The sequence below is a fragment of the Pempheris klunzingeri genome, chromosome 7 (assembly GCF_042242105.1).
Source record: "Pempheris klunzingeri isolate RE-2024b chromosome 7, fPemKlu1.hap1, whole genome shotgun sequence".
NCBI lineage: Eukaryota > Metazoa > Chordata > Actinopteri > Acropomatiformes > Pempheridae > Pempheris > Pempheris klunzingeri.
The window spans coordinates 13,737,219-13,753,166 of record NC_092018.1 but is presented as its reverse complement, the minus strand read 5'-3'; the positions used below and the strand labels follow the sequence as shown (position 1 = coordinate 13,753,166).

At 40.7% G+C, this 15,948-nt stretch overlaps 1 protein-coding gene across 1 annotated transcript; it reads left to right on the top strand.

The window, feature by feature from the left end:
* The first annotated feature begins 713 nt into the window (after positions 1-713).
* Positions 714-12,299, top strand: prodhb (proline dehydrogenase (oxidase) 1b). Its single transcript, XM_070834501.1, has 14 exons — positions 714-1,121; positions 2,042-2,250; positions 4,815-4,849; positions 4,938-5,087; positions 5,345-5,409; positions 5,507-5,623; positions 5,773-5,846; positions 6,462-6,543; positions 7,173-7,265; positions 7,841-7,987; positions 8,568-8,743; positions 9,704-9,802; positions 9,903-9,991; positions 11,045-12,299. Exons 1-14 carry the CDS (start codon positions 759-761, stop codon positions 11,233-11,235), a joined length of 1,890 nt encoding a protein of 629 aa, XP_070690602.1. The 5' UTR covers positions 714-758; the 3' UTR covers positions 11,236-12,299.
* Positions 12,300-15,948: the final 3,649 nt, after the last annotated feature.

Sequence of the window (15,948 nt, the reverse complement as noted above, 5' to 3'; positions counted from 1 at the left end):
TTAAGGTCCTTTGAGTAAAAGTAGCAATGCTACAGTGGATAAATCCTCAAAAAAAGTTTTACTCAAGTAAAAGTAAGTTACATACATGAAAACAGTTAAATATACTCAGTGCCCATCAAACAGTGTAAATTACATTACATTAATATTAGCACTCTTACTGTGACTGGATTATTAACCTGCTGTGTAAAACATATGTCTGTACTGTACATTATGTTATTGCTAGGCACACTGTACAGTGAATTCAGTCTTTACTCAGATAGTTATTCAATTACATATCAATCTAAGCTGATTGAGTATTCTGAATCTGCAAATAACTAGTAATTATAGCTGTTCAATAAACAGCCTACAGAATAGCAGTGCTAATATAAAGTAATAAAAAGTACCACATTTATTTATCTATTTATTCATTTATATTAAGTGAACAAATAAAAAAAAAACACACAACATCTCTCTAAGGACAGAATATTAGAATGATAAACCATAAAAATAAAAGTACTATATATTTGTACTGTAAAAGGCTGTAAAAGTTTGTCTAGAAGTGCAGCAGAGGTGTGTGCTGTGTTCCTGCTCAAGCGCGTCTGACGTGGGAAAAAGTTTGGAGATGATAAACAAAACTGTTGCGTCACAGGTTACCGACCAACCAGGTGATGCGCGTGTCGCCGTGTGGCTTCCTGAGAGTTCACAGTGCGCAGTAAACACCGACAGATGGTCTGCGTAACCTCACCGCTCCGCACACACCTTCCTCCTCCTCCACACTGATGTTTTATGTCAGAGCCGCGCCGGTCCTGACACGGACGGGGGCTGACATTCCCCTCAGACGGTTACTCTCCGGCCGAAGACTCCGGTCCACCGTCAGCTCCACCCCGGCGGACCAGGCGGAGCGGCGGGACGATGTCAGCAGCCGCGGCGGCGCTACACTTGACTCGGCACGGCCGGGGAGAGGGGAGAGAGACGGCACCACCACCACCACCACCACCGCCGCTGCTGCTGCTAATGAGATCTCCGTAGACTTCGACCAGACGCAGGAGGCTTACAGGAGCAAAGACTCATTAGAGCTGCTCAGAAGTTTGGTGGTTTTCAAACTCTGCTCCTATGACTTCCTGGTTGATAAGAATAAAGAGGTAATGAGGGGGCTGTCTGACCAAACCTGGCCATTAGCCATGAAGACTGTTTGTTAATGTGATGTTAGCTCAGGTCACACAGTGATGACAGTGTATTGAAAGGTTAGCATACTTGTTTACTCGTATGTGACATTTTGGAAAAGGGGGCTGTTACCATTAGCTACAGCAAGCACAGGTATGAGTACAAAAGGTAAAGAGGCCAGAGTGCTGTACACATGACGTGACTTGAAAGGCCTTAAGCTGTTTTCAAGCTAAACAAAATGTCAGTCAGCTGCAGTATGTGTCTAGTCTGAACCTCCAGGTCTAACCGCCTGCACCTCTGTGCAACACCCACTTCTTAAATTACAACCTGCTGCAAGAGAACGACTTTGCAGTCCATGTTTCCTAACCTTGGCTTGATGCCAGATGTCTCCATAATGTTAACGTTCACCCACGAATGTAAATATACAGTAGCCTATAGAATTGGACTGACTTGGGCTCATTAAAAGGAACTTTCTTACAGTAATGCGATAGACTCGCAGAGCAGCAGGTCTGTTCTTTCCACACTTATCACATCTTCATGTGATCAATGTAATCAATGGAAGGCTTGGCTGTGAATGTAAAGAAGTAGTCTAAAAAAATCAGAGTAATGCCAGATTACAGTGTAGCTGCAGTGTTTCATCATTTGTCCTTGTGCTAGTCTTACATGCCATATGTGGTTTATAGCTCGGGGGTTGAGAACATGATTTGAATTCCTTTGCTTATGAAAGATCAACCTGCTGCTTTTTGTCTTTTTTGTTTGTCAGTTAACAACCGTAGACACAACCTGGCTTTTCTGGGACGTTATGTTTCACTTAAAGTGGGCTAAATTACATAAAATACTTATGTATGGCTGTCAAAAATCAAAAACTGTTTATTGTGTCCTCTCCCTCTCTGCTCAGATAATGGATCTAGGTAAGAAGATCATGGGCCCGAAAGCCTTCAGCCAGTTCATGAAGATGACATTTTATGGCCAGTTTGTAGCTGGTGAGGACCACATGGCCATCAGGCCGCTGATCCAGAAGAATCAGGCCTTCGGCGTTGGCTCTGTCCTGGACTACAGTGTGGAAGAAGACATCAGCCAGGAGGAGGCCGAGCAGAAAGAGATGGAGTATGAAAGTTGTGGTATTACCATACATTTAAGCAGATGTTACATTTTAAAAATAATTTGATTTTTAGTATGTTTTTTAGTCAACATTGTCAATGTTTCAAGTGTTTTTTTTTAAAGATTTGTTGGGCAGACATTGACATGTTTAAACATTTTTTTTTAAACAGGGATCATTGGTGCATTGTGTATAAACCATGTAATGATATAAATCAGTTGAGTTACATTAGCTTCAAAATAGAGCTGCATAGATCTTGTCCTGTTTTAATACTCTACTGTAGACTGACCTCTGGACAGATTACATTACCTTGCTCAGTGTTTTGCTTGTGTTTGATGCCAAAAATGGTTTATTTTAGTCAGCCTCACAACCAGGAAGTAACCACTCCTTCCAACATGATTTGTTGACATTGGTCTCGTTGGCTGGAGAGAATCTCTCACTTGTTAGGAATCCTGTCACATGAGTAGGGAAAGGCAGAGGATATCTGATCTGTGTGCTAATGTAAACTGGATAACAGTGCAAACCTTATGCAAGCAGTCTCTCTAGGCAGCGGCAGCAGCAGTGGTACTTAAGTTGTAGATCTAGGCATTCATGCATTATGAGTAATTAGGACATCTCATAATCCAAAATAAAATGTGGAGTTTTTGGCCTATTTAGGAATTTCTTCACAGTCAGATCAGTGAATAAAAGCACTAAAGCAAATTGAAGTAAAAAAAGTCAAATGCACTTGTCAGAGTTACTTAGTATAAGTATAATACTCAGCCTGAAAAGACTGACCTTTTTTATCAGAGGGAACATGTCTAACTCTATAAAGGTCACACACACAGTGAATAAACAAGGCTGTTAGGCAGTTATTTATGTATCTGGTAAGATACAGATATAAGTCTGTTGATGTAGAGTGACAGCTGACTACAATGTCAACGTTTGCCAGACAGAATGTCCTCTATTATTGTTTTATTGTGTTATCACGTTCTGTAAGGTGATAAAGGTGCCAGGCAACAAGCCGGTCGCTGTGACTTTTTCGACCCTGCTTTTACATTAACTTAGAGTATGTCTTTTTCCATATCACTAGTAACAAGATACCACTGCACAGCTTTGATACACTACATCAAAAGGGGTATCAAACCTCAGCCTAGAAAGCTTTTGTTTGGAACATACACCTTCAAACCGTAAAGCAGGAGGACAAGGCGCATTAAGGCAGCTTGATCTCAGACAGCAGGTTTGACAGGCACTTCAGGGATCTGTCAAGATAGCAAAAACAACATTAGTCAGTTCCTTGCCACACAAAAAGAAGACATGAGGAAGAGAGGCAAGTACTGGTTTAATGTAGAGAGCATGATACCTTCAATACCAGGCTTCAGTCACGTACGTCATTTCAATTTTTAATATATATGCCCGATTTTACTGGCAAGATTTGATTAATGCAGGCTTTTTAGGACTGGCACTGACATTTTTGTAAGAAAGCTGCCAATAACCAATGAATTATGCCAGTAGTCAAATTCTATTAAAATATTCCCTTCCAATCCAAATGAATAACCAATAATCAGTACTTCTAACTAGAACCTGTATTGACCACAAGGGTCCTTACTCCATCTATTCAGTGCTATATAAAACTCTGCACTCAAGCTGAATTATTTTCATCAGAGATGAATCTGTCTGTTATTTTTACAATTAATTCAAGATTCATTTATTTGTCATTCTGCAACACAGTTGTAGCCTCCTTCATGCTCGACAAAACTAATATTTATGATGGTTTTGGAGGATGAATTAAGGAGTGTCGTAGCCTGAGCAAAGAAGCTGCTCTGTAGTTTGGTGGCTTGACAGCAGGTACTTCTGCATCGCTTGCCAGACGGCGGCAGGCTGATCCGGCTGTTGCTAGGGTAATTACTTGAACAACCCTAAAATATGTCAGGAACCAGTGAAAATGGCTATCACAAGTTCCTTGAGCCTAAGGTCACATCTTCTAGTGATGCTGTTTATCCAACCAATGGTCCAAGACCCCAGAACAATCAACCTACAATGATGTAAAAGCAGTAACAGCAACTCTTCACATTTTAAAAAGCATGTTTACTTGATTATCCGATTATCGAAATAGTCGAAAACTACTTTTCGGTTGATTGACTAATCAATTAATAAGTCAAAATCCAGATTTCTGCCATAGAAGTGCGCACCAAATGTCATGCATTGTTCAAAAACCTTTACTTTCAGGGCTTTTAATCCTATTGACATCCCTGATGTCCAGCACACTTCGTGTTTTGTCATCTGTTTGGTTACCCGAGCTCCCCAGCTCCCTGTGATGAGGGGGGAATAGGTCAACTGTGGTGTGATGCTACAACTGGCCTCTCTTGAGGGTCAGCAAGCTGACAGCAGGACAGTTCAGCATGTATGGGGTCACTAAACACAATGTCATTGCCACAAGGCCAAAATGTTTGAAAGAAAGAGTGCAAGTTCTGGAATTGAACCGAAAAATTCCAGACATTTGCTGTAATTCTGATGAAACTTGCGTGTTTAATGTTGCCCAAATACAGGGCAAATTAGCTTATTTTATCTTTTTGTGTTTCTTCTAATTTAGCTCATGTGTATCCGCTGCCGAGAAACAGAGCATAGGTAAGCTGCCTCGTTTTGTTCTCATTTGTGAATACATTATATGATGTAATTAGAAGTAATGGGCATGCAAATTTGTTTCCATCCTCAGGCGAGGACCACAGAGAGAAAAAATATAAAGCGCACAAACAGTTCGGGGACCGTCGTGGGGGAGTTACTGGAGCCCGCACCTATTTCTACGCTGATGAGGCCAAATGTGACCAACATATGGAGACCTTCATCAAATGCATCAAAGCATCTGGTAAGTAAACTGAATTCTAACTACATCAGTAATACAACATTACAGCACGCCTGTTTTTGTTAAAGTTCTAACTTAAAACTGTAAGTGTTGACTCATGTACTTTGATAGTTAATTTTTTATGTGGTCTGGTTCTGTAATCCACTCTAGTCATAACACGTAGCGTGCTTGCAGCCTTTCAGATGCATTTACCAGCATGTTAGTAGCTTTCCCTGTACATCATTTGATTTACTTTTAAACTAAGTACGTTCGACCACTAGGTGGGAGTTCAATGGACGGTTTCTCTGCCGTCAAAATGACCGCTCTAGGACGACCTCAGTTTCTGGTAGGCACTAAGGGGTGGCTAAAAGGTCGATGTGCAAACTTAGCCGATTCTGTTGCAGAAGGAGTGTGGTCGACTGATGTCACGCTGTTTTTTTAAGCTCCAGTTCTCAGAGGTCCTGGTGAAATGGCGGGGATTTTTCACGTTCCTGGCATCACAGCAGGGGAAAGATGGCTTGGAGGCCTTAGACCAGAAGCTGGAGCTTAAACAACTACAGGTGAAGTTTTTCCTCTTCTGTTCTCCTGTACACGTGTAATCTCTTCCAAACATTGCATCCATTATTGATCATCTTATCACTCCTATTTCATATTCAATATGAGGATATTACTGTGCCTTGCAGTACTTTGGATTTTTATGTCTTTCTAGGAATTCTTGACCAAACTGGGGGCTGAAGGTGACTTCTATGGCTGGTTTAGTGGAAGGAAAGAGGGATCTTGTGGGTAAGCATGAACACAGACTACTGAAATAGAAAGCAGATATCTCCAAAATATCTATAAAACAGTGTCTTTGCTGTAATCAGGGAAAGTATTTTAATTAATTAATTAACAATTTAGAGGAAAATAATAATTTAATCGAAAATGTATGATGAAAAGAACAAATAGTTTCTAATAGATTGCAGTGGCTGTTGCAGTGGTAATGCTTGACAAACTTTGGATTTCATTTAGTCACACCAGTAAATCACAAGGCAATAACCAATATTCCCCACTATGCAAAAAATTATTTTATCTTTATTAATTGAACACATGGACAGTGATGAACAAAACATTTGTTTGACTAATTATTTCTCATTTGGAAACATTTACTGTTGCAATTATTCAAATTATACAGTGACAATATACAGTGACATGGATTACAGTTTTTAAGTCAACTGTCTTGTGTTTTTATATTTTATATTACTACTATTTTAGAACAACTAAGTTCATCTTTAAGGGCATGCTTAGTTTCAGAGTGACTAAAATAATAATAAATAAAGACAAAGATACTTGTAATATTTCAGACTCACCAATATGCTGTTGCCAAAACACCGTACCTTTCCATCTTCTGTCTTGAACCAGAACCATTGACATGCTTGACTGGAACAGCCTAATAGATGACCGGACAAAGATATCTGACCTGCTGGTTGTCCCAAATGTAAAGGTGAGTAGCATAAAACAGAAAAAGTGAGAGAAATGCCCTGTAATGAAAAAGCAGGAAAAACACAATATCACAGAAGCATTAGATATAATTCCAGTGCCAAATTCACTGGATACAGTCATTGAGTCGCTATTTGCTTTTCCATATTTGAAGTGCATGCAATCTACAGCAGGCAGGATATTAAGTATTAGCAGCACCTGATCTGAACTGATTGTGAATTGTAAATGATTCATTCTCTGCAGACCCCTCACACCCCGCACATAAACTCTTCAAACTCCTCCCGTCTGGTAGGCTCATGTACTGGTTTTGTACCTAAATGTATTAATGTGTTAATGTGCTAGTTCCCTCTTATGTGAACAAACTTGTGACAAATGCAAAGACAAAGACTTCAGAAAAAACAAGCAGGAACTAAAAAGTTGAACATAATCTGACTGATCTAAAAGATTTTACTAATCGATTCCTTGCTGTCAAGCCAAAAAGCAAGTTTGAGCAAGTTGCCCTCGACATATCTGTTGACCTCGGACTAAAGACAGCTGAAGGGTGGGTAAAGTGAGAGGCGCTAATAGGTGTCATGCTGTGTGATATTCGGCTCATTAGCATCTCATGCACGCTCTCCTGGGTTGCTTGCCCAGTTAGGTAAGCTGGAGCCTCTGCTGGAGACGTTCACTAAAGAGGAGGAGAAGCAAATGAAGAGGATGCTGCAACGCATGGACGTCTTAGTCAAGGTAATCTCACATAAACTACAAAGACTGATCACTGTACGCAGATACACACACACACACACACACACACACACACACACACACACACACACACACACACACACACACACACACACACTCAGTAATAGTTGTTAAGCCCTTATTAACCAAATGTGGCATGTCTATCAACACAGTGACATGTTTATTGGTTAACGTGCCACAGCAGTGCAGTGGTAATTTATAGCAAGCTGTGCCGTCTTAGTTGCCATGACATTTTACTTGTGTAGCATGTTACATTTCTGCTTATACAGTTCACAGAGGAATAGATATTTTTCAGTCAGTACAAATGTGTTGCTAACCGTCGTGTAAAAGCATTCCATGGTGCCATTTTTAATATGACCAAGGCCACTGCAGTGCTGTTAACCACTGTGAGGATAAGCACAAAAACAAATCTAGGGTATTACTTGTATTCACAGCCACAAGTAATCACATTCATTTAGTTGAAGAACGTTTCATTATTTTTTAATTCAACTGTAGCATAATAAACACTGTGAGGCTATATTATATTATGTTTATTGCTTTTTATCTTATTATTCCAGCATGCCGTGGAGAATGGTGTTCGCTTGATGGTGGACGCAGAGCAAACCTACTTCCAGCCGGCTATCAGCAGACTGACATTAGAGATGCAGAGGCTCTACAACAGAGAAAAGCCTGTCATCTTTAACACCTACCAATGCTACCTCAAGGTCAGAATCCACAATTGGCCAAAGATGACGAGATGCAAGATCAAAAGTGTAGATTATGTATAAGCACTCAAAGCAGGCAGACAATACAGTTATAGTTAAAGCAAATAACGTGACGTGACAAATTGCATACCTCCAAAGTTCAACCTGTGAAGAGATTACTGTGAGTCAGCCGAGTTGAAGATGAAACAGCGATATGGCAAGAAGAGAGTGATATTGGAAGGTGCTAATATTTCAAATGAGAAGCTATTTAAGGTGTTTTTTTTCCCTGTTTAAAGGGACTTTCAGTGGGAGTGCTTCCTCATCAGAATCAAGGGTCTAAGGACAAAGGGGGTTGTACACTTTGCAGATTATCAAGTGATTTGTGATTTTGTGCTACAGTAAATGAATAAAATTTGACTTGGTTTGACTTGAATGACTGTTATAGATCTAACTAGAGCCCAAGGATGTTACAGCACAATACAGTCAGTAAAAATGGGAAATGCGATATTCTGCTGAGCTCAATATTCAAAGATTTTGCAAATTTATTTAAGCATTTGATTTTGATGATTCTTTGCTAAATTGTTAAATTTCTTTTCTGCAGGACGCTTATGACAACGTAACTATGGACGTAGAATTGTCTCGACGTGAGGGCTGGCATTTCGCTGCCAAGCTGGTGCGTGGGGCCTACATGTATCAGGAGAGAGAGAGGGCCGAAGAGCTTGGTTATGAGGACCCTATTAACCCAAATTATGAGTCTACCAATAGAATGTACCACAGGTAAGAGCCTTGGCTTGTTTCTTTGATTATGAACTGTTGATGCTCAAATCTGCACCTGCAGAAGTTTGATCGTTTTTTTTAGCTAAGCCAGGCTCTCACTTCCTCATATCCACATTGAGAGGATGACTGCTATTACTATAACCCAGGAAAAACCTCAGGAAATGACTTTTTTTTGCCACTCAAAATTTCCCATGAGGTTCAAAGATTTAAACTGGCCACCTTCTGGGCACAAATCCACTGCGATGGACAGCACAGGGAATTAATTTTTTGGGAAGTGGTTCTTCAATTGGAGTTTCTGGGTTCAACATCTTGTGTCAGCAGGCTTCCACCCTGTTGACTTGTGCAAGTTACAGGAGCTCCAGGGATGCTGTGTTGTAACAGTTTTCTGACATTCCTAGATTAAGGCGAGCTCAAAGAAATCACCCAGTTGAGATCAATATGTTTTGCACAAAACGAGGAAAGGCTACCCTCAAGCATTCGATTAGATTCTGTGGTAAACATCAACATAGGGCATACACAGTGTTTGGCTGATGGGCTGCAGCGCTGCAGGAGGTGAGGTTCAAAATATGCACATGGTGAGATACAGTACATGCATACTACCACAGCTATAATAGCAGGAAAGCAGGGTGAAAATGTCCCCCCTGAATGGACCTGTTCCGATTTCTGGTAAAAATGTTCTGTGTTTAGGGCCATTTTTACTGTTTAGGTGTGTAAAGATATTCCTACACCACACAATATATCTTACATGCTAATGAGAAAGAGTTGTTTGGATGAGTTATGCAACACTGTGAGCCACAATATGCATGGAATATATTACATATTATAGACTTTGATATTTTATAGTGAATCATTTAGTAGAAAACAATTGTGGTAATTCCCACTTCACAGGCAAATTGTACCAGACAATAACTTTCCTTCCTTGTGTGTGTGTGTATGTGTATGTGTCTGCATCTGTGTTAGGTGTTTGGACTATGTGCTAGATGAGATTGCCCTCAACCTAAATGCCAATGTAATGGTGGCTTCCCATAATGAGGACACAGTGAAATACACCTTAAGGAGGTCTGATTTCTCTTCAGTTCAAACGCACTATTGAAAACCTATGATTCTTTTTGCAGCTTTGCATCTGTTATTTATGTACGTCTTCCTCTCTCTCATTCAGAATGAATGAGCTGGGTCTCTTACCCACAGACAACAAGGTGTACTTCGGTCAGCTGCTGGGCATGTGCGATCAGATCAGCTTCCCATTGGGTGAGAAAAACACACATAAGCACTCTCGCTTACGCAACTAACACTCGGAGTGGGCACTGATCTTCGCGGCCCTACATAAGGATGATTTGACAGCTTAAGTTCAGCCTCTGCAGGATTCATATTCGACGCCCTCGCACACCACTTGGACGGCAGGAAATGCACACGTAGAAGTCAGTCTGCATCCCATAATGTGACATATGAACTGAGACACCTTGGTATTGACAAGCTGTCTTAACAAAGCGCCGCTGCTGGCTCTCACCACTTTGTTCGTCAGTCAAAGACAGACACAGTGGCGGCAGGCAGTTGTCTGTCAATGCAAGGCTGCAGTTGAAACCTTGACTGGTATTGATGCAAACAGACACGCAAGGCTAGAGCGGTGAGTGCTGTGTATTTGGATATTGAAACAATAGAGGAGTGTTTCATGAATTAAACCATATTGGGGTTGAGATCTTTACTGTCGGTCACTTACTGCAACCATTTTTTAAAAGGTGCTATATTTAGTTTTTGTCATTTTGTTTTCCAGTAAGCTGCGGCTCAGGATATTTTTTTCAGGACTTTGCTTTATCTTAGCATGTTTTGATATTTTGCTTGAAATTGTGGATTAGTTAAAATGACGTTTATTTAAACAAATTTGAAGTGTAAGCCCTGGAACAGTCACAGTACGTAAGCCTGACTGGCTGACAACAGCAGCTCTTTTAATTCAAATGCAGCAAATTGAGAGTGTCTGTTCAAATGTAGCAAAGCTGCCTGATTAGTGGGAATGTAGCAATCACTCAGTGAGGGAAGCCAGTCGAAATGACGTCCTGTTGTGATGTGTTCTCTGGAATTTGTCAAAAATAACCCGTTAAAATAAGGTTCTACTGAAATTGCACCAACTGAAATTATAGCTAGTCAATCAAAAATCACATTTTAGCAATGAAATTCTTTTGATGATATTTGAACATTGATAGAGAAATATTCTAATTCACCTACATTTTCCATCATCATCTATATCATGCTACAAAGCCCCCTTTGTCTTTTGTTTTCCCCCCATCCCATCCATTTCAACCCCAGGCCAGGCAGGCTTCCCCGTCTATAAGTACGTCCCCTATGGGCCGGTGGATGAGGTGATGCCCTACCTGTCTCGGAGAGCCCAGGAGAATCGAGGCTTCATGAGGGGTGCCCAAAAGGAGAGGGAGCTGCTATGGCAGGAGCTGAAACGTAGACTGGCCTCCGGGGAGCTTCTCTACAGACCAGTATACTGAAAACACAGAAAAAGATACAAAGAGGGGAGTGTGTCAACGTGTCAGGTGTCTTTTTTTAAAAATCTTTTCCTGCTTGACGCCTGCTGCTGTGCTTGTCTGCTTTGGCTCTCCCTCAGTACAGCCTTGAATGTACATCTCCTGTTCTTCCCTGTCCTGGAGTTGCTGATGGACTGTTTCGGTGTGCCACTCTTTTTTTCTCCGTTTCCACTGCTTTTCTTCATTCTGTTCCAAGCTGATGTAACCCACCTTCACCCCATCCTCTCTTTTGTGTCCCGCCCATGTTCTCTCTATTTCTTTTCCTTATCTGCCTCTGCATCCATAAGCATCCCTCATTTTGTCTTCTCGTTGTCTATAGAGCTCTGGTATCCATCAAGTAGGCATCTTTACTGCTCCAAAAGGACTCCCTAAAATGTCAACGATACTAGGGAGGGCGTCTCTTTTTATCGCCCTATTAATCTTGGAGAGGGACAACAATAATAAAAATAACAGGCTTGATTTAAATGGTAGTAAAGGAAACATCAATATTACCCTCCTATATTATGTTTTTTTTTACTCTTGGACAGCCACACAGTCCCCCGAGGAGGCCTCTCTGTACTGTATATTTGTGTGTGCTGTGTTTGAAGTTGTATTGCAGGTTTGAAAATGATGCCTGTTTATGAATCAATGAGAAAGTATAAACTGTTTCCTTGCAGCACATCCCTCTTCTTCTAAGAGTGCAGTGCTTTTGTTATTGTATTTACTGGGGGAAGCTATATTCTTGGTCACTGAGGTGTTACAAGAGAGCATACAGTGTTCAGTATTCAGTGGGTGAAGCTCCTTTTAATATAAATGCCTGCAAGTCTGGCAGGTTGTTTTTTTTGAATGACACAAGTGAATGTGCCCGGGAATAATAGGTTTGAGGGTTGCCTTTTGGTCTCATTGCATTTTGATGTATTAACACTTTGCAATGTGTATTTTTGACGGTGTAAATATGTTTGAAGCAGGTAATTTCATTTGTTGGTTTTACATGTCTCACTTTATGCCTTTATACCTGTGAAACTGCTCCTATAAATAAAAATGCACTGTACGAAGAGCAAAAGTCTGCTCCAACATTTTGTTAGAAGGACGACTGGATGTTATTGACTGCAGTATTGTAGCTGCGAGCTATTTGTAGAGCTTGGGCTGTTTTGGGTTTAAATTCTGTGACATCTTCCGCTTAGTTATTGATACACAATTAGTATTTGAGTCAGAGAGTAACCAAGCTTCATGATAATAATGGCCTTGTCATTTTACGAGAGCAGTCAGTGCTCTGTAGACCATCATTTAATTACCCATGATGCTACGCTCAATACAGATCACAGAAATTGGATGCATTAATCATTACTCAAAAGAAACTTTAGTGGCTGTTAAGTTTTACTGAGGCAAAGCGCCACAGAGCTGTCACTGCTGCTGTATTCTATCGGTTTAATTAAGAATCAAGTCTACTTTTGATGAAAGATGTGCCTTTGGGTATACATTTGCCAACAAATCCCTTTTCACAGGGCGCTGGAGCTTTCCTGGTTAGCTTCAGCTGCATAGATGATTTAGAGGACACATTATAGTGTGAAAAACTCTATACAAGTTCCAAGTCAGTCAAAACCAGCATGGGCTCAGTATATTCTTTGGGACTTATCAACACTTCTCCCTACAGTAAAGCACACGAGCATATAATAGAGTCAGCCAGGGCTAATTTACTTTACGTAATGAATGTTGACTTTGCATCATGCAGAATCTGAAAGATGGCATACGTAACCGATTTTTTTAGGTTCCTCGGCCATTGGTTCTACATGGTCTGGCGTCTTGGATTGTTAGGCTGTGCCCTTGGCTTTGTGATTTTAATGGGACCACACAGCTTTCCGATCCCTTTCAAAGCACAGCCACATATGCTGTGGCAGGCTCTGGTTTGAAAACTTACCGAGCATTGTTTTTCCAGGTTTAGAAATTTGAAAAGATTTGGTTTTTCTGCAGCACAATGGATGGATTGGCTTGCTGCTGCATTCCAGCAGGCATTTAATCTCTAATCAGAGTTTGTGCGCCAATAGATGAGCTGACAGTGAGGACTGTGATGGCTTTGAGCCGCCCAGGAGTATTGTGCATTTTTATCTTTTGACAACAAACTGAAAGATTACTGGCTCACAGCGTGCAAATCAGAAAAGTGGGCCCATGCACATTCATTTCAACAGCTGTAATCATACCCTCAGTAATGAGATGATGTTAAATGCATGATGTTTTGCAATGTACTGCAAAAGTACTGATTCATTTTCTTGCAAAAGTTGAAAGGGAGTTTTCATCCGTCAGCACAAAGTTATCTATGTAACCCCATCTCAACATTTACATCAATGATTTGATCTTCTTACATCACCAATATTTTAGTTGGAACCACACAGGAGTGTACTCCAAAATATGACTGTAGCCATGGAAGTAGTAGTCACTTAACAGCTGCCTACTGACTGGCCTTTGGCTGCAATTTCACTTCAACCACCAAAATCCAGCTTTTTCAGTTACTATGACTTCTGCAGTAGATTGTGCTTCCTGACACTGCATCATTATCACAACATCGTCTCCACATGGCCGGTCAGAATGGTACAACTCAGTGTATTGGCATCAGTGCGAATGCTGCAAGACATGTTGTAAATATTTGAGAACAATAACTGAGGCTTCCTTGGGTCAAATGCCTAACTAGGAAAAAGTTGTTACCCTTCAGCAAGACACTGACCTTTCCCTTATAAAATAGTTGTTAACACCTTAAGTCCACAGGAAATCCCAAGTAATTATCAAAGAACTTAGGCACTAGAAACTAAGTGCTAATTAATGAATATGCCACTTAATAGTGGGTGATTAATTAGAAATACTGTTGTCTATATTCTATAAAGAGTTAAGGAAAGTTAGCATTGCAAGACTCCAGGAAGAAGCAGTTCCCACCCTTTTTAAACAAAATAGCAACAGCTTTAGATCTATCCATTGCATTATTCCTCTAATGATATATTAAATGAGAACAGACCACTAGAGAGTAAGTGTAAATAATTTTGAAAAACAGAACAAAAGTTGTCAGCAATAAAATTTAAATTCAAGGCAGGCTGCAGGAATGGATGACACTACTACTACACTACACTAGTACTACCACACTGCAGACTAAGCAGGAACATTCAGTCACCCCTTCAAAAGGTTGTTTAAGCATTTAAGGAAGTCTAGAATAGTATTTGCTCATGTAGGTTAGTTTTATTTCAGTGTTTTTTGTGTAGAAGGGGTGTTGTCAGTGTTAGCTACTGTAGCCTGAAGCTGAAGACGCTCTGACTGCTTTGAAGAATGAAGAATGTGACCTTTGACCGAGGATTAGCTCTTTATTAATGATGTTTCAGGCTATTAAACTTGTAAAAGCAATTGATGTGTGATGATAATCTCGTAGAACACAATAAATGAGCATTATTAGTTTCCTGTGATCCAGAAATAGTGCAAGCAGTATTAAAAGAAAAATGGATGCAGGGATGGACAAATCATGCGCCTGTGGAAAACAGCTTTGACAACGAGCTAATTTCCAGTCTGGCATACATTAAAAACATCATGGTGGACAACTGTGGGTTTCAGCAGAGTTTTATTTGAATGTGAATGTCTCCAGCTGCTCATCTACATAATGTGAAACTATTGCAGGCTTGCTTCACATCACCACCTGTCCTTCCAAGTTTTATTCATGAACAAGCAACCACAAGCAAACTGACTTGTCAAACCGTGTCGGGTAAATCACTACTTGTTAGTTCTGGTTAATAGTGCAGTAGATCTACAGTTAGTGATGTACCATGACCTGACAGTCAGAAGCACAGTCAGAACTGGCTTTTTTTTTTTTTTTCTGCAGTTCTTTTGACTGTCACGTGGCTTTTTTTCCCCATCACTTAGCTTTTCATTATGATCAGAAATGAAGGGAATATGTGTTATTCATCACAGCTACTAAGTGACACATGTGATGAATCATTGAGCTAAGTTGACCCCAGAGCCTGGATCCAGTCGTGCACAGAAGGAATCCCCCTGGCCGCAGTAAGCTCTGATGTGAACCAGTGAGTAAACAAATGAGTCGTAAACACAACAGATGGGACAGGCGATGACTAATCTCATCAGCCCAAATAGAGTGACAGAACCTTACACAAATTATCAAAAGGCGGGAAGGGGAGTGTGTGTGTGTGTGTGTGGGGGGGGGCACTGTCAAGAGTGCATGACGAAAAACACTTTTATTCCACACCAAAAGCGACACATCGTGCTGCCTCCTTCGGTGTCATCAGTGTGCTACCAAACAAATCACTGGAATCAACTGCCAAATCTCTTAAGTGGATGTTTGTGGCAGAGCGTTGTCACTTTTCACAGTTTTTGTGACAGGGAGGGCTAAAATAAAATGCAAATGACATATCACACGGCTCACACGTCTGGGAAAATGATTGTGTTTTATGTTGCGTTATATTGTGTATCATGTTTTTTCTTCCAGTCAGTCTGTCATCACCAACAGGGTTTGTGTTTTTTTTGTAATCTCATTTGGAGGCGAGGTAAGCTGTCCAGGAAGAATTAAAAAGCACAATGGCCATGGCAGCGGTCTCCCAATCCTCCTCCTCAAAGTTACCAGTAAAGGTGGATGACACAAAATGAGTCTTGATTTCTTACTGTCTGCGGTTTCTTCCCCCAACACCTAAACCTTTTGTTCTGCGCCAATGA